The following is a 22,713-nucleotide window of genomic DNA, read 5'->3' on the forward strand; positions in this document are numbered from 1 at the left end:
GAAGAAATACTCTAAAGCATGATCTCTTAAAATGCTAATATGTGCCCCTTTGCAAGCTGGATTGGAAGCAGTAACTTTCCTAAAGGAGTTTTGTTTCAGTCCTGCAGCAAAGCTACTTATGAGCTGTACATGTGTTCTGGCAGGAGCATCACTATCTTGAGTTCTACATTACTGTTCATATAACTGAATAGCTGTTGTGTGTCCAAAATGCAGGTAACTTATTCAGTGGCAAGTGTCTTTAATCATATCTTAGGAATTCTCATAAAAATTCTTACCATAAAAAAACTACATCACCAGCTGTTATGTTCAGGGTCACAGCTTTTGATTTTTGAAATGCTAAACTGCTGGGAATTAGGAAAAGTTCTGAAAAGTATCTCCATGTGTTTGATGTATACTTGTTTTCTTGCAATTGTCTGTTTTCAGAGACAGGATACTGAACAAGAGGTCTCTGGTAGTGTTGGATACTGCATGCCTAGAACTAAGTATATGCTTTCCATGAATGTGGAAAGGAAAAGAGGTGGGACTATAGCTTGAGGTAGCATAAGGTCATGTGACCTACCTTATGCTATATGTTGAGCATGCTGTTGGTTGCAGTGTATCCTCCAAATGTATTGCTATAGCTGATCTGAGACAATGGCTAAAGCAGCAGTTCACATCAGCCGCACAATCTTTTCACAAATAGCTATATCTAGTCCAAAATAACCTTAATTGATTTAAAAGCTACTTTTATAAATATTTAAGTGTTTGGCTTGCACTGCATAGCTCTGACACTAGCTGGAAATTATTAACTTTCTGGTCATCTGTTCTTTTGTCTTTGAAGGTTACAGCAGCACATACCCTTTCGGGAAAGTAAATTAACTCACTACTTCCAAGGATTCTTCAGTGGAAAGGGGAAGATCTATATGATAGTAAATATAAGCCAGTGTGCGTCAGCATATGATGAAACACTCAGTGTGCTAAAGTTCTCAGCCATTGCACAAAAAGTAAGTGTGTAGTGTTTCATCTTGTGATTAGTACTTCTGATTTGCATTTAAAGGACAGGTATTTTCACTTGTAAGAATAAACTTAGTTACTGGATTTTTGTCTCATTGAATCATATTTTCTAATTACTCCTAGTCAGGCTTTACTACTTTGCTGAAAATCTGTAATTCCTATAAAATGTCCAGCCTAACAAGACAATTGCTGTATTTGGAAGAAATTCCCTGAGAGCTAGGTAAACTTTTTTTCGGTGGTCATGATATGCTCCCACGTAGGAGCAATTGTAGCTCCCCATGTACTACTGCCATCTAAATTTGATTATTGCTCACCTGAAATATTGATAAAATAGGTTGAGCACCAGAGTTTGAATGGTCATCTTTATGACCATAGAGGTTTCAGTGGGTAGGTGGAGGGGGGTCCAGGCCTTTGGCATGTGGGCTTGTCTAAGCAGGTTAAGTACAACACCAGAAGGAGCAGACTGTAGGAGTGATACAACTATTTAAAAAACAGAATTTGTAGGATGACATTTATGTAATGCAGCTAGAAACTCCAAGTATAGGAAAAATAGAAATATGTCGGTGTGTGAGGTGCCAACCCTCTTGTAGGTTGTTCAGCTTGTGAAACTTGGTTTTCCTAGGATCAGAAGAAGGGTTAGATTATAAAGTGACTCTTTGGTACCCTAGCTGGGAACTAGTCTAAGTAGTGAGTCTGAACAGAGGATAGTCTCAGCAGACCTATAGGAAAGTTCCAACAGCTGTCTCCTGGAAGTGCCAGTAAAGGTTTAAAAAATACTGGTGGCTTTGTTCTTTATTTTCTGGGTAGGTCTTTGTTATGGACGCATCTATTCTTCCTCAAGTTCAGTCATTTGGCCAGAAATCAGCAAAAGAATCACCAGTACTTGACACTAAAATGCCAATCCCAAGGAAAAGAACTACTGTGCTATGGGATAGGAGCTTAGAAGATGTGATTGAAGATGATGAGGAGCAGCACATGTCAAGAGAAGAAGCAGTGCAGCAACATGAAGCAAATCAAGTTTGTATGAGAAAAGAAGACTATATGGTATGTACTAAGGTTTCTTTAAGAGTTAGTGTAGAATGGAGTCTTGAAGCAAAGCGGTTTTCTCATTTTCCCATCTCATGGTTTTCTGGTGTTTTTTTTTTTTCTGATCACCATTATTCAACTTGAATATGGTCTTGAGATCTAAAAGTGGGATTACTCATGACTTAGTGACTACTGTGGGAAAACTGTACAGACTGAGAAGTAAGAGTTGCAGATTTTTATTTCTCTCCTTTTGGTAATGCATGGTCAATGCACAGCAAGTAATATTACCTGTTTTCTAGCAATACAGGAGACTGTTCCTTTGTGTTCTATGTATGGGAAAAATCTGAAAACTGTTCTTTAAGGAAGAGCATTTTGGTCAATACTAGGGAAGACAAGGGTGAGGGAACAGGGGACTTGAGGTTTTTGTGGAGTTTTCATTAATATTGCCCCAAAATGAGGATCTGGAAAACAAGAACCAATTCCCATGGCACTTAAGCCTGTCTTTTTAAGACGGCTTCCAGGGTTCTTGTAATAAGCTTGTTGTTTGATGATGCCTACTCTGTGTGAACTTCTAAATTGCAGATAGTTCAATCTACTCATGAATCCTTCTGTTGTATGAATGAGCTAGTAAAAGAACTGTAAAAACTTTTGCCAGTTCAAAGTGCTATAATGGTTGAGGAAAGGGGAAAAATGTCACTTGTGGGAAACTGTTTCTTTATTGAAATCTTATGGTAATTCTAGACACTGCTGAATCTCATAGAAGATTTGAAGAAGAAACTTATTGCTGAAAAGAATAGCAAGCTACTGATGGAACTAAAAATTCGTGAAGAAGTCACAGAAGAATTTACACAGTTTTTTGCTAAACGGGAAAGAGATTTCAAGTAAGATATAGCTTTAAGTGGTTTTAAAGTTACTGGTTTTAAAAAAAAAAAGTAAAATTCACTTGTTTCTTAAACCTGTCTCTCAGCCAAAAGAAACCATCCACACCCTTCTGATAGACTTGCTGCATTTGTTAATACATCAGTTTTCTATTTGGACAATGAGTTCAGGAAAAATGTCTAATCTATAAGTGATGTTTGTTCCCTTAGCGCTTTCCCTACAAGAAAGGCTTTTTTCATAGGATTTCTATTAAAAAGAGGGACATTTGCATGTTCTTTAGTTACTACAGTCTTGGGGATACTCCAGACAGATATATTGACTTGAGAAGCTTACTAAAAAAATAAGTGCTATCCATAATCTTTGAATATATTAGTCTCCCCTCATTCTCTGGGGCTGTGTGGCATGGGAAATATACTTGTATTTTGGTGTAGCAGCACTGTTTTGTGTATCATTCTCTTGTGCTAAAATAAACAACTTTGTTTATAAGCAGCTGTACTAATAACTTCTTAGCATCTCATACTGGCTAGCTTTTATCTGACTATATTTTCCCTGTTATATAGAGAGTGCCTTTCTCAGGAACGAGAACGACTTGAAGAGAATACTGAAAGACGTCTGGAAATCTTCACGGAACTTGTAAATGGTTATATTAAAAACACAGATGAAGGATATACAGACAGGCCTGGCAGTGAGGAAGCTGGACCTCTGGTACTTTTACCTGTGTACACCCCCTAACCCATACCCCAACATCTCTTTTGTTAACTACTCATTATGGCCATTATGTCTTGGGGATTAGAAGAGTGGTTTCAAAGATTATGTGCTGTGTAACTGTATCCTCAGCAAGATGTATTTATCCAATTTAATAACAGTTATTGAGCCTTGGATGGGTGTGCATTTAGGCATCTTTGGGGTTTTCTGCATTGTCTTGCTGTATTTAGTCAATGTTCTCCTGGTAAAAAAAATACCCGCTCTTACACTAAGTTTGGAGGGGATGCTTTTGTGGTGATGTGAAAGGGAATGTGGTGGGTCATTAGATGTTTTAAAAAAAGAAAAATAGCTATGACTTGATACTGGAGAGTTGTGTGTAAAGGTAGACAAAAACTGGCAATCAAAACAGATGAAACCCCAAGATGGTTTTGAAGCGAGAATTAGCTGTACTTATATGTTTGAATTCATAATGGTCTTCCAATTTTTCTGTAGAAATAATGACTATTGGGTAATTATTTGCCATTTCTAAATGGGTATAAATTATCTTTCAGGATGAAAAACATAGCATTGGGCCTGGTACCTACACTGATCTTGAGGGCGTTATTGCTTCCCTGCAGGATGATATTGCAGATATCAAAAAGCAAGCAGAAGAAGCACACAAGTACATTGGGAATCTAGAGGACCCACGGGAAGCTACAGCTTGGCTTGAAAAAGAACTGGGAAAAACTACCACTGAGCTAACTAAGACCAAAGAAGAGCTGACAATGAAAACCAAGGAACTAATCAAAGCTGAAAGAGAGCTGGCAAAGAAAAGCAAGGGTGAGCTGGGTGTAACTGTGATGTGAAAGGCAAAACCAAGAAAGGACTGACTATTGACTATACTCCATCCCTGGTGGTGCTCAAGGCCAGGCTGGATGAAGCCTTGGGTGACACGGTTTAGTGTGAGGTGTCCCTGCCCATGGCAGGGGGGTTGGAGCTAGATGATCCTAGGTCCTTTCCAACCCGAACTATTCTATGATTCTAAGTAGAACAAATGATCCAGTTAAGCAGGATTTTGGAACCAAATCATATGTATCAAGGTGGTAACCAATTGTTTTATGTATGTTCAGGTTGAACAATTTCACAGGTCTTGGTTATTCCATTTCTAAGACTACTTAATTTTATCAATTGCAGGCTTCTGAATCCTGGGGTAAAACATAAAATTGAATCTTGATTTCGTGATATTGTAGTCCCAGCGCTTTACATTTTGCTGATGCCGTGTTTTCAGGTACCCTGTGGAACGTTCATAGAGGAAAAAGTAACAATACCTTATAATACAATTTCAACAGACGTCTCTTGGCATGATCTATATTTTATATGGGTTGCAAGGCTCAATTCTGTTTAAAAACAAAAAAACTAAGCAAGTTCTGAAATGTCTTATGAGTAGATGTCAATATGGAAATAAATCAATCTGTTCAAAAGCTACTGAGTTACCAGAAGACCTGGAAAAAATAGACTAATAAGTAAACTACATATTGGCTGCTTATTTGACACAGTCTTTTCTTGTTACAGACGTTGAAACACAGATGATAAAATTAGCTGAGTCATCTGAGCAGCTTAAAGAAGCAGCTGAGGTAACTTTCTCAAGGAAAAAGTTGTGCAAAATTATGTGTTTTAATACAGTATTCCAGTAGCTTAAAATTCCTTTATGACTGATATTGCTTCCAAGTAATTGAATGATTTAACACTGACTGAATTACTGTTCTTTCATTTCCAAGAAAATGAATACACAGAATAAAAGGATTCAAGAACTAATGGACATTGTGGAGCAAAAAGATGATATTATTACGAGACTACAAGATTTGATATCCCTTTTAGAAGAAACCATAAAAGACTATGTAAGTCTTGGCTTCTCAATTTTCCTTATACAAAGATCTAAATCTATCTTAATATTGGCTTAACTATTTCAGAAAATTGAATTTTTCTGTAAGGAATTGCTGCTTGCTTGAATGGTATCAGGCGAGTTGGCATTGAAAGTAAAGTTACACTGAAATGTGGGGGGGGTGTGGAGAAATGGAACTTTCAGAAGCAGTGATCTGGAGTTATTGGGCAACAGGAGATGAGACTTTGAAAAGGCCCTCTAAAGAAAAGGGGGCGGGGGTGGGGAAACAACTCAAAGTGGGAGGACTTAAACAGTAGGAATAGAGGGGTTATATCACTGTCCTTACTTTTGCCTGAATGGAAGAGGAAGAAAAGGAGGTTTTGTTGCAGTAAAAAGTAAAATTTTATTTAAGTCAAAAAGTTAATGTGGGAAGGGTAGTGATTGCATAAAGGAGTAAGAAAAATCAGTGTGTTTCTACCACCATCACCACCATGCACACACCCTTTTATAGGGCGGACATATGAATATATTGAACAAAGTTTTAACTGGGAGTGGTTGGCCAGGGTATCTCTGTTTATGATGTGATTAATAAAGCTTGCAACTGGCTAGTCTACCACCACCTGCTGAATATCAAAAGACTAGCTTGGCTAAATGTATACTGGTTTAAGAAAAAAAAAATAAAATCTGCATTTAAGGTTGGTTGTTTTTTTGAGCATAATGTCCAGTAACCTGAAGTAGTTCTGAGAACCCTTCAAATTAAACTTAGCCAGGGCTCTGACCTATTTCTCTCTTCTACTATAAACTTAAGACTTTGATATACTTAATCTTCTGCTCCCTTTACTGCCCCACAGCAACCTAGCTTTTCAAAACTGGATGTTCTGAGTGTAAGAGTTTTGATGACTCTAATCTGTCCAGTGTTTCTGGAGAGTGTGTGGTACGAAACTTAAAACAACCACAAACCTCATATCTGAATAAATTTCCTTTTTTTTTTTTTTTCTTGGAAGTACTTTAAGATGAATAATTGGTCCTTGGCAACCAGCATGTCTTGTTACTTCTGTCATCTTGAAAGTAAAACTTCTTTCTTAATCAAACATGCAGTCTAACTGGGCTTTTAAGTTATTTCCAACTACCAAGTATGACAAGGAAGTGATGAATTTACAGAGCTGACTATTTGCCATTCTTACAAATGACACTGGACACTGCTTTAGATGGGAAGCAAACTCCTCTTACATGCAAGTCTTGTATTTTGTAATCTCCTAGTTTCTTGCTATGCTTCTGTACTTCAGACAAGCACAATGCTTTGCACTGTATCTGAAAGCACACCTGCTTTTGATTTAAGTAACTGATCTATAACTGATTTGTTCCTCTCACAACCCCTAAACATATTAGATAATTTTGTAAAAATACTTGGTTATAAAAGATTAATAAGCTTTTTAAGTGCTCACTTTGTAAAACTTAAAAGTAATTGATTTTATTTTAACACAGGACAACACTGTAACTAGCCTTAAAAGAATGGCAGAAAAGAGCTCTAACCAGGTGATTGAAAACAGTCAGTTCAAGGATTGTGAAGATACTGTATTGGGAGTGGGAAGAAAACGCTGCTTTGAAAATAGGCCTACTGTGGAAGAAGGGCCACCTACAAAGAAAGGTAAAATTTCTACCATCACTCGTGGGGGGGGGGGCTCCCAAAAAAAACTCGATTAGTAGCCCAGAACAGAAACTAAAAGTTGTGAAGCATAAACATTGCGTTACGAAGAGAAAATCTACTGTCTTAAACTGTAAATGGAAGTAACTTGTGTAAATTTCATGTTGTGCAGCAGATCCTATACTGTGCACTCCTAAATGTTTAAAATAAAAGTTAGTTTTTAGACTTTTTTTCATCTTTTTATGGACTTGCACACTCAGCTGTAGTCCTTAAATTTCTTAACAGCTGGTTTTGTACAGAACTTGCTGTTGATGGACTTCTGGGAAAGTAGCAGCTCCCACTCAAGTTGCTTTAAAATATTCTAAGCAATCATGAAAGGGGTCTGTCAATGACTGTTTTCAGTCATGCAGCATGTGCTGTTAAACTTTGTTTCGTTCTAAATGCATGCTGTGAACACACCAGCTTTCGTCACCGTGACAGTGCTGGCAAAGTAGAGAAACTTTCCGTTTAAATGGAAGTAAAAATATTTCAAGTCCACAGATAGCATATTGTGTGCAGCTTGCATCTGCACTTAAATCTTTTCACTTTCCTTCCTTCATCTGTGAGCTTACTAGTTCTCTTAGAATGAGGCGAATAAACTAACTACAAGTGGAAGACCTTCAAGTGTAAGCGTGAAACTTAAAAGGACACTGCACTTAAATTATCATTTCATTAAGATCTGTTAATCAGTGAGATTTGAGCTATGGGACAGATATTGTACAAATGGTATATGTAAGATCTGCCTGCATCTAAGTGACGATGACAGAGGTGGCCTTCAGTTTCTCAGAATTACGGAAAAGTACATAGAAAAGCAGAATGAAGTGTCTTCCCTTTGTGTCCCTTACTTTCTTGGCCTTCCTCCTGGAGAACAGATGCAAGCAAGAAAATGTTCCAGGCAAGGATAGGTTCGAAAAGTAGAAATAAGATTTAAGAAAATGGGAAGCAAAAAACATTTATCTCCATAAAGAGGAGATAAAACATGTTAAAAGGAGACTTGTTAAATTCACATGCTCACAGAAAACTGTGGATAGAGATAGTGAGTAAACCAAATGCTGGACTGTCATGTATCACACCCTGCAGTGAAAGAACAAGGGAACATTAGATCGAGTAGAAGATCGGTTTAAGTTTATGGACAAAAGCACTTCATGCAGTGGGTAATGAACTTCTAGTATTTCCTGCACTAGAAGGTAGGAGAGGCAGGTGATTCTCAGATTCTAGGAATGATTAGACAAGCTAACAGCCAGTAGGTCCACACACAGATACTGAAATGGTTAAGCAGAGTTATACTGTCCCATATTCTTTCAACACTCCCAATTGTTCTGTATTAGGGAAGGTCTGTAGGAAGTGGCTGGACCTAACAACAGTAGAAAAAGGTGGTAAAATATTAGGCTACATCAACTTATAGTGTGTGATGCAGTAGGGCATTTGTCATTTGAAGTCTCTTATTTGAAGGTGTATAAACGTCACACTTACAGAAAATTTCTGTACCAGATGCATGTCTGATTCAGCTCTGCTATCTTTGATTAGGATGAATATTAGATCATAGCATGGCCATTTGATGGTGCCATCTATATAAGGGTGGGAAATGAAGCTCATTTAGACTTATTGATATACTAGATAGTAGTAGGTTTGTTATCTCACGACTGAAGCTCATCTAAACAAACAAAAATAGAAAAGGGATAGTACTCAAACAAAAAATTGACTATCAGTGCCAATTAATATAAGCACCGAGATTTTTCTGTTTAAAGAACAGGCTATTCAGACATGTTAAACATGTTTCTTTTGTGGGTGTTGAGAATAGAAGGCATCTGATTTTAAAACTGAGTTGTTTGAAGCTCCAAAATTATGACATTTATTAATATATGCTTACATTTAACCATTCTTGTTAAATGTGCAATAGAACAATTTGTGCAGCTACACTGTGATAATTTTCTCATAGTATTTAGATATACTAATGGCCTAAGACTGAAGTTTACTTTGGGAGTAGATAAGTTTTATCTTGTCTTGAACTTTCTGGTTTTGTATTCTTTAAAACTTACCTTCCATATTTTGGGGTGGGGCTTTTTCTTTTTAAGTACTTCCTACATAAAAACCTTCTGGACTAAATATTGTGTTTTCTTGCACTAGTATTTTACTTTGCTGCTTGGTTGTGATTGTCAGTACCATGCATCTAAATAATTTCTAAATCTTATTGTGAATGATCATACCCTACTCACTCTAAGTGTTGAGCTATGATCTGCCACTTTTTTCATCTTGCCACCTTACATCACAAAAATGTATCTTAAGGTACCTTGGCACCTTTCCCTTTTAGTGTGAACTGTGTAAAACTCACGTCCAATGTGAAAATATGTAGCATTTGGATAGGGAGGAAATTATCTCCCTACCTGGAATTTTTCATCTTGTAGGATTCAAAAGCATGGCTTTACAAGCCAAAGTAAAGCTGCTGTTGTGTTTGACCTAGCAGGAGCACTTGATATATGTCTACCTAGAACAGAAAAGTACAGAAAAGCAGGAAGGAAAAATGTCCTGTGGAATTTGATCACTCTAAAAATAATTAAAAAAACCAACAAACTGAAATCAGAGCCTCATTTGAGATGGAGAACACTGTTGCTAATGTTTCAGTATGATTTATTGTTACTAACTCTATAAAACTTGTTGGATCTGTTTGGAGGATGCTTCTGTGCGGTGCCTATTTACTTAATCCTTCCAAAGTAAGATGACAGCCAAATTCCACCTTGCTGCAGTTACTGTACTTGCAAGAACCCTCTGTCAGGCTTGATTTTTAATACTAAAACATAGAATGTATGCTACTAAATGGACACTGCTGGATTCTAAAATGCTTCTGTGAAGCATGGCTGGAGTCAATTTTGAAGGTGGTGAAATGTGTGTTAGTTTAGTTAGAATTGCTCATTACTTAAGGGGAAAAAAAAACTGGCTTAAGCTAATATTTATGAAAACTTGTGGTTGGGGTGGAACATTTCTCCCATCTTTCTGGGAGAACTTTACGTGCAACATATTAAGTGCATGTGTAAATAGTTATCCTTATATGTTGTTTAGAAACCAATTGAAAAGAGAGGAAGGTGCCAACACTAAGCAAAAAAAACTCATGCTGGATATTTAGCTTAACTTTTAAAGTTAAGGGGATAGCAAATATAAATGAAACTTCTCAGAAATGTATATGACATAGCTCGTCTAAACATGGTATGAGTGGTTGCTAGTTGTATTAAAGACTGTTGAACTGGCGAAGGTGGAAACTAGATATGACTGTGAATGGTATGTAGCTCACAGGTATCACTACATATTAGTCAAACTAGAAAGGCCTTTCTACTAGTGGTACAGAGTAGGAGGCAGGAATAGAGCCATGGAAAAGTGTTAAGATTTCTCATGCTGCAAACTTTCTAGAAGCCTAACAGGCACCTACTGCATTTTAAATTAATCAGAGGGCTTTAACTACTTCAAGACAAACATGTCCAATGATATGGGCAGATGCTCTATCCCTGGCAATGTTCAAAGCCAGGTTGGACAGTCTTGGGTGATAGGGTCTAGGGTGAGGTGTCCCTGCCCATGGCAGGGGGAGTTGGAACTAGATGATCTTAAGGTCCTTTCCAACCTTAACCATTCTATAAGGGTGTGGCTTTCAGATGGTGACTGCTTTCTGTATAGTAATTGCCATATGGTGTTGCTTAGTGACTTGTACTATCTGTTTTAACCAGCCTGACCTGTATGTTATTTTTCTTGCTTAGGAGATACAAAGGAGAGTTGGGAATATGACCCTCTAGAGCAAAAGAGAGCTGAATATTTGAAAGCAAATCCTTATGAGAACCTTGCAGAAATATTAGCACTGAGGGAAAGAACTGAAACCTTGGAAGGTCAGCTAGCTGCACTTGAAGAAAAGAATAAAAAAGAGTTTAGCGAGCAGATAACCAACTTGCATCTCAAGCTTTCTGCTTCTGAAGAAAGGGCTTTTGGCTTAAGTGAAGAACTTAAGCAGTGTCAAGCTGATTATCAGAAGATTGCTTCTGAATTGGACAAACAGAAAACTATAAATAAGGAACAAGAAGGAAAGATTATTGAGCTGAATAATGAAGTAGAAAGTGCAAAACAAATGTTAATTGATAAATTGTCACAAATTAAAGCAGTGCTGTCTAAAGTAGATGAGTTGTATGAATGTCACTCACTAGCTGACTCTTATGCTATGGATATTGATTTTGTTAATCTAAAAGCTTCATTAGACTTTCAAAAAGGCGAACTAGAGAGAGCTCAAGTGAGTTCTGTATACATGCAGTCCCAAACTGCTGCTACGGAAGATCAGAAATGGGAGGGCTTCTTTCACAGCAGTGTTGAAAGCATCTGGGAAGAATGCAAAAATATTATAAGGGTTTCTTCAGAAAAAAGTCAGCGGATTCAAGAACTACTTCAACAAGTTGAAGACTTAAAGAAAGGACTTGATGACTCTGAGAATTGTAATAATCAACTAAAAATAAAATTAAATGAAATTGCAAATCAAGATCATCAGTCCTTAAAGGAAAAAGAACTTATGAGTCAGTTAGAAGAGCAAATTCAGAAGAAAACACAGGATTTTGAAAAACAGGCTGCAGAAGATCGCAGAATAATTGCTGAGTTCGAGGAGGAAGTTACCACCTACAAGGAAAAAATAAGAGAGCTTGAATGCCTATTGGAGGCTTTTAAAGCTAAAGATGACAGCATAGAAAAGTTAGAAGAAGTACTCAAAGAAAAAGAATCTATTATTTTAAATCTAGAAACTAATACAGTAGCTCTGCAAGAGAAATGTGCTAATTCAGACCTAACCATTAAAGAGCTAAATGATAAAGAAGTAAATCTGAAGGAGGAAATTGTGCAGTTGATGAGCAGTTTGGAGAATATGAAACGCTGTCTTCAGGAGAAAGAGAAAAATGAGGATGAGCAAATACAATCTATAGAATTGTAAGTAAATACTGAGAACTTCTAGACCTTTGAGAATAGACTCAAAGCTACTTTCTGTGAACATCAATTTATTTTGACATAACACTTGCATGTGTATCAACTTTTTTAACCAAACTACTTAAGAAGTTTTAATACACTATTTTACAGTTGCATATTCTGCTGCCTATGTTTTCCTCACCTGTTTGTATATTCTTCATAAATATGCATCTAAATAGTGTGGAACTACTGTAGGGGGAAACAAGAGCATGCAAGGAAATAAAGAATTCTTTGGGGATCTCTAATATTGTTATATTGCATACCCTTTCTGGAGGAAATAACATAGTTTAATGTTATATCCTGTAACTTGTCTAAAAGCAGATAATGTTTTCTTTTGGAAAGGACTGAATGTTAAAAAGGAAAAGAAGAAAGTTAAAAACAAGAAAAGAGCTTAGGGAAACAGCTGGTTTTGTTTCTAGCTATTCTAGGTGAACAGAGCCTACTATAAGAACTTGAAGGAATAACAGGTTTAGAAGGATAGAACTTTCCCCAGCCCCTTCTACTTTTTAAATCTTTAAGAAATAAGAGATTAAATGTATCTGACAGACTATATTTGCTATATGCTAAGGCAATTGCAAGACAAAAATGGCTTCAAGATGTTGTGTAGCCCTTCTTCTTACTAGGGTTTCTTTTGTGCCATATTTGTAGGTACCTGCATATACTCTGATGCACAACTTAACATGAAGGTCTGGGGATCCCCCACCTTGAAAGGTGTTTCTCCTGTTGTGTGGCCTTGTTTTGTATCTTCAGTTATAGAATCTAAAAAAACTTCTGTTAGTTTTAAAGTAAAAATCCAAGGTGTCTTACTGTAAACTTTTAAAAATAAATATGATAATTTAAAAATTAACTCAAACTTCTAAATTATTTTGTAGCCCTTGTAATAGCAGTACTTGTTACAATATTATTACTTTTTCCACATTCTTATTTTTACATATTTTGATCCTTACAAGGTCTGGTATCAAGGTATCAAGTTTAAACTTACTTGATATTAATCTTGTCCTTACAAAGTAAGAAAAGGAACACCTAATGATAAAAATGGTTGCTCTGGTCTGCTTAAAAATAAATTGCAGTGCTCGGAAGTGAATCTGATCAGTTTATTACTTCAGGATCATATAATAGGCTGAAATTCAAAAATAAAATTGTAAGGCTTGGCATCAATCTGATAAATCTAAGATTTTTTTAATGAATAAAACCAGCATAGAGCCTGAGTTAATGTGGAAAAGCTGTTTCTCTGAGATATGTAATACTAATGTCATTTACATTTCTTAATTTTGAACACAAGGCTACGTAAAGATCTTTCTGAGAGTTCTGCCCTTGTACGGAGTTTGAAAGAAGACTTGCAGAGGAAAGAGGATGAATATATAGATTTGAAAGAGAAATTTTCTGACGCCAAGAAACAAATTCAGCAAGTACAAGAAGAGGTTGGTAATATAGGCCAAATGTTTCTTCAAGTTTGTTTGTGGTTCTGTTATTAAAACTTGTTTTCACAAATTTCAGGCTATGAATGTTACGTGATTAATAATAAAGCTCTTTCAAGTGATGCGTTTAGCATAATAGTGAATCTTAAATTAAATTACCGTTAAAGTTGTAAGCTAAAGATAATACCAGACGTCAAAACACAGATTAATACAGATACTGAAGGGGGGATGTAAATTTTGTTAATGTATTTGAAAAAGGTTTGTAAAAACTATGGCTAATCTGGTTATGGAGAAGTAAATTATAAACATAATCTTTATGACAACAGTAGCCTTATGTTATTTGCTCTGACTTCAAAGGCTGATGTTTCAGGGGGAAAACACTGATATCTGGAAGGAGGAGATGGGTTTTTCAGAAAAATCAACTTTTAAAAATTTGAGTTACGTTTCCTATTAAGGTGTGGAGAAGAAATGAAAGCATGTAATTGCTTTAATGTTAGTTGTTAGTATTTGCTTATCAAGCACTAGGACCTCATGAGATGTTACAAGAACTTAAAATCCAAAAGAGTGTTGCAAGAGTTTGGCTTGAAAATTAAGACTTGAAGTATTAATGTCTTCCCCAGCAGCCTATAATTTGAGGACCTATACCTACTATATTTTCAGTGTATAATCCCCTGTTTGAGAAATAGCAAGGAATTGAATTTGTAGCTTGATTAGGTTATTTCCTGGTAGTTTTTTTTTTGTTTCTTTTCTGTTTTTTTTGTTGTTTTAACCCTCTGCCCCTGAAATTTAGCTGTTTGCAGATATTTAACTCTTAATTAAAATAATTAGTTATTTAGGTAACTTACAAAGGTTGTAAGAGGCTTATACAAAATGCTAGCTTTCCTTGATGTCTTTGTGCGTCGTTACAGGTGGGTACAATGCGATCTGAGGAGAAATCACTGAGGAACAAGGTTAATGAACTTCAGAAAATTAAAAACCAGCTTGGTGAAGAATTAGGGATCAAACAGCGCACAATTCTGCAACTTAAAAAGGTCGGGTTTTTTTGATTTTTGTTTTTTTTACTGCTGTTAATATTTTTTTTGAATCCTTAAATGGGGCAAGCAGGAGGAAAAAGCTTACAGAAACTGGAGTAAAGATAAGAGTAGACAGTTTGAAATTAATAGGTGGATAAAAGATGTTTAAAGAATTTCTCACTGCATGCCACTGTCAAATTATTTTTAAATAATCTGCCTAATTAATACACACTTAATACTTGCAGATATTCTGATTACTACTAACATGTCTATGTGTCACTAATGTTTTCCTCTAAACCTTTTTGGGTTTTAGTCAACTTGAATGGTCCTTAACACCACATAAAAAAATTTATGCTGGACTGTTTTTCTTAAATGCTTTAGGAGCAGTTGAATAATGAGAAGCTGGAAGAAATCTCCAAAGAGTATGAGAAAACATGTAAAGGTCAGAAAAAGACAGTTTTATTACTTCCCCCCCTTTGGTGTGGAATGACAACATAATGAGTTGTCATATTGTTAATGAACTTGGGACAGTTTTGTATATTTATATTTAAAAAAAAACTAGGAACTTCAAACAGGGCATTAAAATTATAAAGTCAAGAACTAAATTTTATTACGGCATTATTTGCAGGCACATTTGAAAGCAGTCAGTCTCATTAAGAAATATGAGCTCAGAGTAAGTGTGAATTTGCTGATATCAGTGTCAGGTTATTAAATGTTGGTATTTATTAGTCATTTTAACAAATTGGAACACTGAAACACTAACTAGCACAGTAACAGTTTCTGCAGGCTTGACAAACATCTAGCAGTTGAATAATTATTAGTTTCACATATAATACAAGCCACAGTCTGATGTTAAACTGAAATGCTTGCCTAAATCAAGCTCATGAGAGTCACTTAAGAATTTTGGATGCAGATAGTTCAGTAGAGTTGCACTGTTTCTAATAGAGCTTTTGATCTTGGGAAATGGGGAAATGACTTCTAATAAAGGCCCTTTGGGAGAGAATGGTGGGAACAAGGAGAGGGCTTGTCCTGGTTTTCTGCTGGGATAAAATTGTCTTCCTAGTAGCTGGTACAGTGCTGTGTTTTGGCTTTAGTATAAGATTAATGTTGAAAGCAACAGTTAAAACATTGGTGTGTTAAGTAGTGGTTTCTCATGCTCAGTTAGTGATGAGGAGCACAAGAAGCTGGGAGGGAGCACATCCAGGACAGCTGACCTGAACTAAGTTAAAACATAATAGGGCTCATTTGTAAATATTTTTCAAATCTTCAGATCTGTGTGCAAAGGAAAAAATAATTGAAGATATGCGGATGACATTAGAAGAACAAGAACAGACGCAGATTGAACAAGAAGAAGTGATTGAAGCCAAACTAGAAGAGAACAACAGATTAGTCTGGGGTAATCTATGGAAAGGGAGCAGGGAGGCAAAATTATATTGGATCTATTGTGATTAGATACTTTAAATTTATGATTTTATTTGTTGACTGCTATTTAGGCATTAATTTTATGTAGTACATAACAAACTTCTAACAGTTAAAGGCTCTGTTGTCCCTTTGCAGTCACAGCTGATAAATTCAAGTAACTTTAGAATAAGGATGTGAATGTGCTCAAATATGCATTTAAACTCTATATTATATAACCTCATTTTGTGTACTGACTAGAACTGGAAGTATGGAAGCAGAAATTTGGAGAGCTGAATAACCAGAGGGATAGTGACTGGCAGCAAAAGATGAGCAAAAATGAGGAGAAAAACACAAGTGAAAATGAGGAAATAATGAAGCTGCAAAAAGAACTGAAGGTAAAATATGGTGACGTCATTCATACTTAGTTTTAAAGCCATAACTTTCATTTAGAAATCTACTTTTTTTCTGTGTCACTGTCTTCAAGAGCTAGGGCATCATATGGCAAGCTGTTACACTAGTAAAGGAAACCTCCTCTATAAACTGTTGTGCACCAGTACAGCAAAGTCTGGATGCAATATCTTTGTAACATACAGCATCACTGATGCCCTGTAAGGAACTGCACTCGTCCTTATATTATGCTACCATAGATGTCTTTCTATAGCTAGGCTTCTTACAGTTGTCTTAGCTAATCTAACTTATGATAGCTATTCCAAACCTCATTTCTGTCAGTTGTTTTGCAACTAAATCAAACTCTTTCAAGATCTTGCACTTGCTGTATGACCTGTAACCCCTTCTTGTTAGGCTGAGAATTTAAACTTAATTCTCACTGGATTAGAGAGATTTCCCTTCTCTCCCCACAAGCGGCTATTCGAGTGCCTTCTGTTTTATGTGGATGGATGTCTGACAAGAGCTTTGATTGTGATAGGAAAGGAGGCAAAGTTGCTGTGGATTGAAGCAACATTCTTTGGTATGCCCTATCTCTGCCTACTATTCAAACCGTACTGTACTCTTTGCCTTTCAGTCTTGAAGTAGAAGTAAGTTTTCTAACATGTCCTGCAAGGCAGTGTAAAAGATTGGGAATTTGTAAGTTAGAAGAGTCTGTTTACTTTTGGTGTAACTTTTAAAGTGTGCTCACTCAGCACGTCTTTAGATGAGGAAAAAAAAAGGTTCCATGAAGATGCGTCAGTCTGAATAAAACTTGCTGAAAATTGTTCATTTTTTTTTTTTAATACTGAGGAACATATGAGAGTGTAATACTTGCACTTGGGAATATGCTAGAGTAAAACTGTGTTAGGATTTTTATCTGTTTGAAAGAAATCTGTTTAATGGTAATCTGGATTTTGAGATATTTATTTCTTAAGCTCTACCTATGGTTTTATTTCTGGTTTAATTAAAATAGGAAAATGAGGCAAAGTATCAAAATGATAGAAAGAAGTGGCTGGAGGAAAAAATGACACTCATACATAAAGTAAAAGAAGCTGAGATCCTTCACAACAGGGAAATGAGAAAATTTGAGGAGGAAAGAGAGCACCATGTAAAGAAACAAGCAGAAATTGTAAGTGACTGGAGGTCTTAGTATATTGAATCTTCTAGTGTCTTTAGTACAGAGCAAATCTCATGAAGTGTTAACAGTGTGGATGCTTGAGGGTAGCTGACCTTTGTCAAAATCCCCTCACTTTATCACATGGTGAAACCTAGATGAGACCATCTTGTTAAGAAAAGGGAAGAATAGGAGGGTCACAAAATGAAAAAGCTTAATATGTAATAGAAGTTACCGTGCCTGTTCCTTTCTATCCTATCACCACCTCACTGAATTCTTCAAACATTATTTTGTGTGTAAAACACTAATCGGTAACCTACACTTACGTGAATTGCTGCTTAATTGAAGCTAAGAAAACATACTTTGAAAAATAGGATTGTTTGTTTGGCTTTTTCCTAAAAGCAGAAGTTAACAAAAAATCTTCTTTTGAGATTTAGAATAAAAATACTTGGTTAAAATGCTAGTGTTTTTTTTTTTCCTGTATCAGTTTCAACTGAGAATTAATAGCAAGGTAAATACCTTACCTGTTCACCAGACTGCATCATGGTTGTATTTCTTGAGTATATAAGATTATTAAATGAATCTGACCAATCTAAAACTGTATTTGCATCCAGATATAGTTGGCAATGACTTTCTGGACCTGCAATCAGTACAGGAGGGTATTAGGAGCTTAAGATTACTTTAACATTATCTGTGACTTTGCTTGCCTGAGATTTGCTCGCTCTGATTTTATTAGTTAACAAAGAGTATAAATATAGATGCATATTTTCTAATTGAAGTGTAGTTTGCTTTTGTATATTTTTTGTAAAAATAGTTCTATGTGAGCTTTGTAAGATCAATAGAGGCTTTCAAGTTTACTCGGGCCATAAAATACTAATACCATGTGAAACCAAACTATCAGAGCAGTTCAGATAGTGTGTAGAACTGGCATTCAATTCTAATCTTTTATTTTTTTTTCCCTGTTTAGGAAAGAGTTGCTGCTGCACAGCTGATAGAAAAGGACAACAATCTTCAAAAGTGGCGTGAAGAAAGAGATAAATTAGTAGAAGCTTTGGAAATGCAGCTCAAGACTTTGCTTTCTAACACCACACAAAAAGATAAAGAAATAGCGGAACTGAAACAGGCTGCACTAAAGGATTTGAGAAAGGTTCTCTCTCTCTTGTTCTTGTGGGATTTTTTTTTTCTTTTTTACTTTGTTATTCATTAATTCTACAAAACACAATACTTTTTGTGTTTTAGCTCTATTTTTTCTTCTTACTGTCATATTGAAGCCATTAGCAGCTCATTAAAAATAGAAGCTTTATGTTTGAAACTGAATTTATAACAGTAACCAAAGTTTCAAAACACTTAGTGGTTTATTTAAAGTCTCTTTGATCCTTTGATTGCAAAGCTGGACTGGAGATCTTAAACAATTATCATAGCTGCTGCTTTTTTCACAGCCCCAGGGGCTTAATGAGCAAATGGGAGGTGAACTGTTTATAACTCCACATAAGTAGAGTAAAATAAAAATTTACATTACATCTTCCCTGGGTGTTACATGACTTCCCTTCACTTTAAATAGTGACCACTCATACATGAAATTGTTGGCTTTTTGTTGGATAGCTGACTGGTTTAGCTTGCAGTTCTAAACCTGATGCTTCCAAGTAATGATGCTTGTGTGTATATTTTCTTTTGCCAATCCTGCAATTTGTGGCATTTTTTGCTATGTTTTTTAGGATGAGGAAACTGATATAGAAGAACTAAGGAAACAGCTGGCTGAGAAAGATGACTTTATAAAGGAACTGAAACAGCACTTTAACCATGGAAGTCTTCCGTCTATGGCAAAAGTACTTATACCTGAAGAAGGACAAGATGAAATAGATCAGTCTGTAAACAAAGAGGTATGGTTTGTTATGGAAAGTATGTACTAATTATAAGTTTTTAATAACTTTTGTTGTTTTCTCTATATTTCAGCACATTGGGAATCTGACAAAACTTATTGCTCATAGTTCTTCATACTTTGTCTTCAGTTCTGAGTTCTTGTTCATTCTTTCCATCTCCCACTTTTGCTATCAGAAATAGGGTACTTACATTAATAGAATACCATCTCTTGATACGTTATAGGACTTACATACCTGAGGGGAAAAGTAGTTAACTAATCCAGGTTCTAGAGATTTGAAGACATTGTAGTGCCATTTTAGTTTGATTATGCTCAGGGAATTTTGGCTCAAAACTTTTGTGATATTGCCTCTACTGTGGTAATAGAGATGTTTCTGTAATAGGAGCTTCCAACCTATGTCAAGGTTCAGAAGAACAAAACAGTATCTTGCATCCCACACAAAACCAAAACAATATTTGATGTTTATGCAAAGAAAATATCAACTTTGCTTATTTGTGGAAGGAAAAATTGAAAGGCTTGCAGCTATACTGAGACTTCCAATTCTGACTGAACCCTTGCATGTTAACTTGAACAGTATTTAATGATATAGTTCTCCTGCTAAACTGAATTAATGCTGTGTGGCTCTATTGCTAATTAATAGTGAACAAGGCTGAAAGTGGATTTCCTAGCAATCCTTCCTCTGACTGCTAGAACATGCATTTCTCCTCTTGCTACAGAACTGGAATGAATGACAAAACTCATCTCTTCATCTCTTTCCTGTCTACTGCCAAATAAGACTGGCTAGTTTCTTGCTAGTTCATCAGTTCAGCTAGTGCCATATAGATAAAGCTTGTGATGAATGAGGGAGGACAGAGTAGCTCTCAGAAGGGCTACTGCTTTACACAGCTTTGTAATAACAGGTAAGAGAGTACCATAATTTTTTTTTTTTTGCTATTAAAGTAGTTATTGAAGAATTGTTGTGAACAGTTGGTGCTGACATATTTACCTCAAGGAAGTAGAGACAATACTTGTTCCTATGGGTAAGTGGAGTTGTCTAGGAGGATTATCATGTGAGAAACTTCTGTTGATGTTGAAGTGAATGGGGTAAAGTTTTGGGGGGAGAAGTCAAATAATTCCTGGGATACACATTATGACGATAAAGAAGAAAAACTAAAGCATTCAAGGGGATATGTTTCCTGCCATTTAAGAAGAGGCTAAGAAATGGCACTCTGATTAGGACAGGTTAAGGCTACTGGAGAATTATGGAGCTGAGGTTTACAAAATCATGGTTGTGGTGGGTAAGCAAAAGCCAAAACTTCTTTCCTAAAATCCTGCAAGAACTGGGCAGCTGTTGATGAAACTAATAAGAGATAATTTAACAATTAAAATAAAGTAACTTATTCCTATCTGAAGCCACTAATGATCTTCTGAAAACAGGTACTATCAACAGGGAGTAGAAAAATTTGTATTTGAAATTCGTAACTATATTCACAAATGGGCTCTCTGAGGATTAGGCAAAGGTATATCCTTTGACCCCTCTAATGCAACAATTGAGAGTGCTGGGTGAGTGTGGAGAGAACAGATGACAAGGTGGCCAGGATCACACATCTTATCCCTCAATAACAGCATCTCCCTTTGCCACCGTCAGAGGCAGAATACTGAGCTAGATGGACTGCTGGTGAAACCCAGCAGGACATTTCTTATAATCTCTTAGCATGAATAGACTTTTAGTGATTCAAAATGTCCTGTTTCCTGTTGCCCAAACAATTCTAAAAGGTTTTGGGGTTGGTTTTTTCATGGGGTTTTTTGGTTTGGTTTTTGGTTGTTTTTTTCTTCTGTAAATCTTTCTTGATGATCAGATCACCTAGTTTTGTTGCTCTTGGTAGCAATAAAAGCTGTATCACATAATCATGTGAATATATCTGACCTGAATCATATGTTCTTGAAAACTTACCTATTGCTGAGACTTATAAAGTGGCAGATTGTTAAGCAGAGTGAGGAAGTCCTCATCAGTTTAATTTGGCTTGAATCAGTCAAACTTTGTTACTTACACAATTAACTTCTCTAAGTGTAGAAGGGAGAGGGAAAGCTCCCTGAAAACAAGCTAGAAAAAGACTGTACTTTTCTCTCAAGCTCCTATTACTGCCCAGTTCCTAAAGAGCAGCAGAGTTAACATGAGTAAAATCGTGTCAATGCTACTACTGCTAGCTGTGAAAACTGTGACTAGTTGTCTGCCCTTGAGGAAAATGACTTGCAAACAAAGTGTCAGGCTGAGTTCAGCAAGCAAGACTAAGTTCTGTGATCATGTATGGAAGTGATAACTTTTTAAAATTTAACAAAAGTTTTAGAAAATATGAGTTGAATTCTGCTGTGGTTGAAGTAGATTTCTTTGCTTTTATTGGAAGTGTTCCAAAAGCTGACTGCTAGAAAAAGGAATGCTTGCTTTGCAATCCACTGGAGAAGGATATGTATTATAGCATTTAAGTCATAGTTATTTTAAAGTTTGTTTTCTTAAAATGTTCCTATGCTTGCAGGACCATTCTGAAATTGTGCTTGACTCATCTGAAGTGTCTACAGAAAATGGAAAAACTGATCGGTTCCCAAAACCAGAGATGGAAATCCAGTTCACACCTTTGCAACCCAGTAAGATGGAGGTGAAGCACCAGGGTAGCTCCATACCAGTTACAGTTAAAATGCTCAAGCCAAGAAAGAAAAGAAAAAGTGAAGAGATGGATGAGGTATGACCTAGACCAGCTGACATATTATGTTGTGCAGCTTTTCTCTAGTACTCTGTTAAAATCCTATCTTCCTGATTCTCACTGAGACCCAAAGATATATGTAGGGTATATTTAAGCTTCTTCAAACATCATCCTGTCCTCCCCCCGGTCAAGTGAATGAATGTCTGGCCTGTGATGAATAAGGTGATAGGCTTCAGTTTATCCAGACTCTGGCCCCTTGTCTCTGATTTGCACTTTCTCTTCACCTTTTACATTTCTCTCTCCCTACAAGCACCATTTGCTTCTGCCTCCAGCTGTGATATATGTGGGATTGTGAACCAGTTCTATAAAATTTTTTCTTTTGGTTTAGACAATTATTGATGTCAATTATAAACCCCTCCAATGGTCAATTACAAGTTAAGTCTGTGAGCTTAATCAATGCATTTCAAAGTTTCAAGACCACTTCCTTCCACTTTTCCTCCAGCTTGTGTTCTCTTTGATCTTTTTATACTTGAAGGAACACCTGAACCTCCCTGTTTTCTGTAGGCCTTAATACCTCTTTAATTTCTTCAGTTGTACTAGATTATGTACTCCAGCCCTCTTAATGTGCTGTGGTGTTTACATGTGGGACAAAGGCT

General features: G+C 36.2%; 1 protein-coding gene across 4 annotated transcripts in view; it reads left to right on the plus strand.

The window, feature by feature from the left end:
• The window catches only part of KIF20B (kinesin family member 20B), a 38,229-nt gene that overhangs the window by 9,989 nt on the left and 5,527 nt on the right, over positions 1 to 22,713 (plus strand). For 3 of the 4 annotated variants that reach the window (XM_062606643.1, XM_062606646.1, XM_062606644.1), the window contains 18 exons: positions 821 to 983; positions 1,801 to 2,037; positions 2,761 to 2,900; positions 3,459 to 3,603; positions 4,155 to 4,422; positions 5,155 to 5,216; positions 5,361 to 5,480; positions 6,950 to 7,112; positions 10,892 to 12,092; positions 13,411 to 13,549; positions 14,455 to 14,577; positions 14,941 to 15,001; positions 15,830 to 15,955; positions 16,219 to 16,355; positions 17,360 to 17,515; positions 18,468 to 18,647; positions 19,216 to 19,380; positions 21,893 to 22,096. In XM_062606643.1, coding sequence (XP_062462627.1) covers positions 821 to 983; positions 1,801 to 2,037; positions 2,761 to 2,900; positions 3,459 to 3,603; positions 4,155 to 4,422; positions 5,155 to 5,216; positions 5,361 to 5,480; positions 6,950 to 7,112; positions 10,892 to 12,092; positions 13,411 to 13,549; positions 14,455 to 14,577; positions 14,941 to 15,001; positions 15,830 to 15,955; positions 16,219 to 16,355; positions 17,360 to 17,515; positions 18,468 to 18,647; positions 19,216 to 19,380; positions 21,893 to 22,096 — 3,790 coding nt within the window. The remainder of the gene's footprint in view (positions 1 to 820; positions 984 to 1,800; positions 2,038 to 2,760; positions 2,901 to 3,458; positions 3,604 to 4,154; positions 4,423 to 5,154; positions 5,217 to 5,360; positions 5,481 to 6,949; positions 7,113 to 10,891; positions 12,093 to 13,410; positions 13,550 to 14,454; positions 14,578 to 14,940; positions 15,002 to 15,829; positions 15,956 to 16,218; positions 16,356 to 17,359; positions 17,516 to 18,467; positions 18,648 to 19,215; positions 19,381 to 21,892; positions 22,097 to 22,713) is intronic. The other variant, XM_062606645.1, reaches the window with a different exon arrangement.

The sequence above is a fragment of the Pezoporus occidentalis genome, unplaced genomic scaffold (assembly GCF_034315485.1).
Source record: "Pezoporus occidentalis ecotype Australia unplaced genomic scaffold, CSIRO_AGI_Poc_V1 ctg98, whole genome shotgun sequence".
Taxonomy (NCBI): Eukaryota; Metazoa; Chordata; class Aves; order Psittaciformes; family Psittacidae; genus Pezoporus; species Pezoporus occidentalis.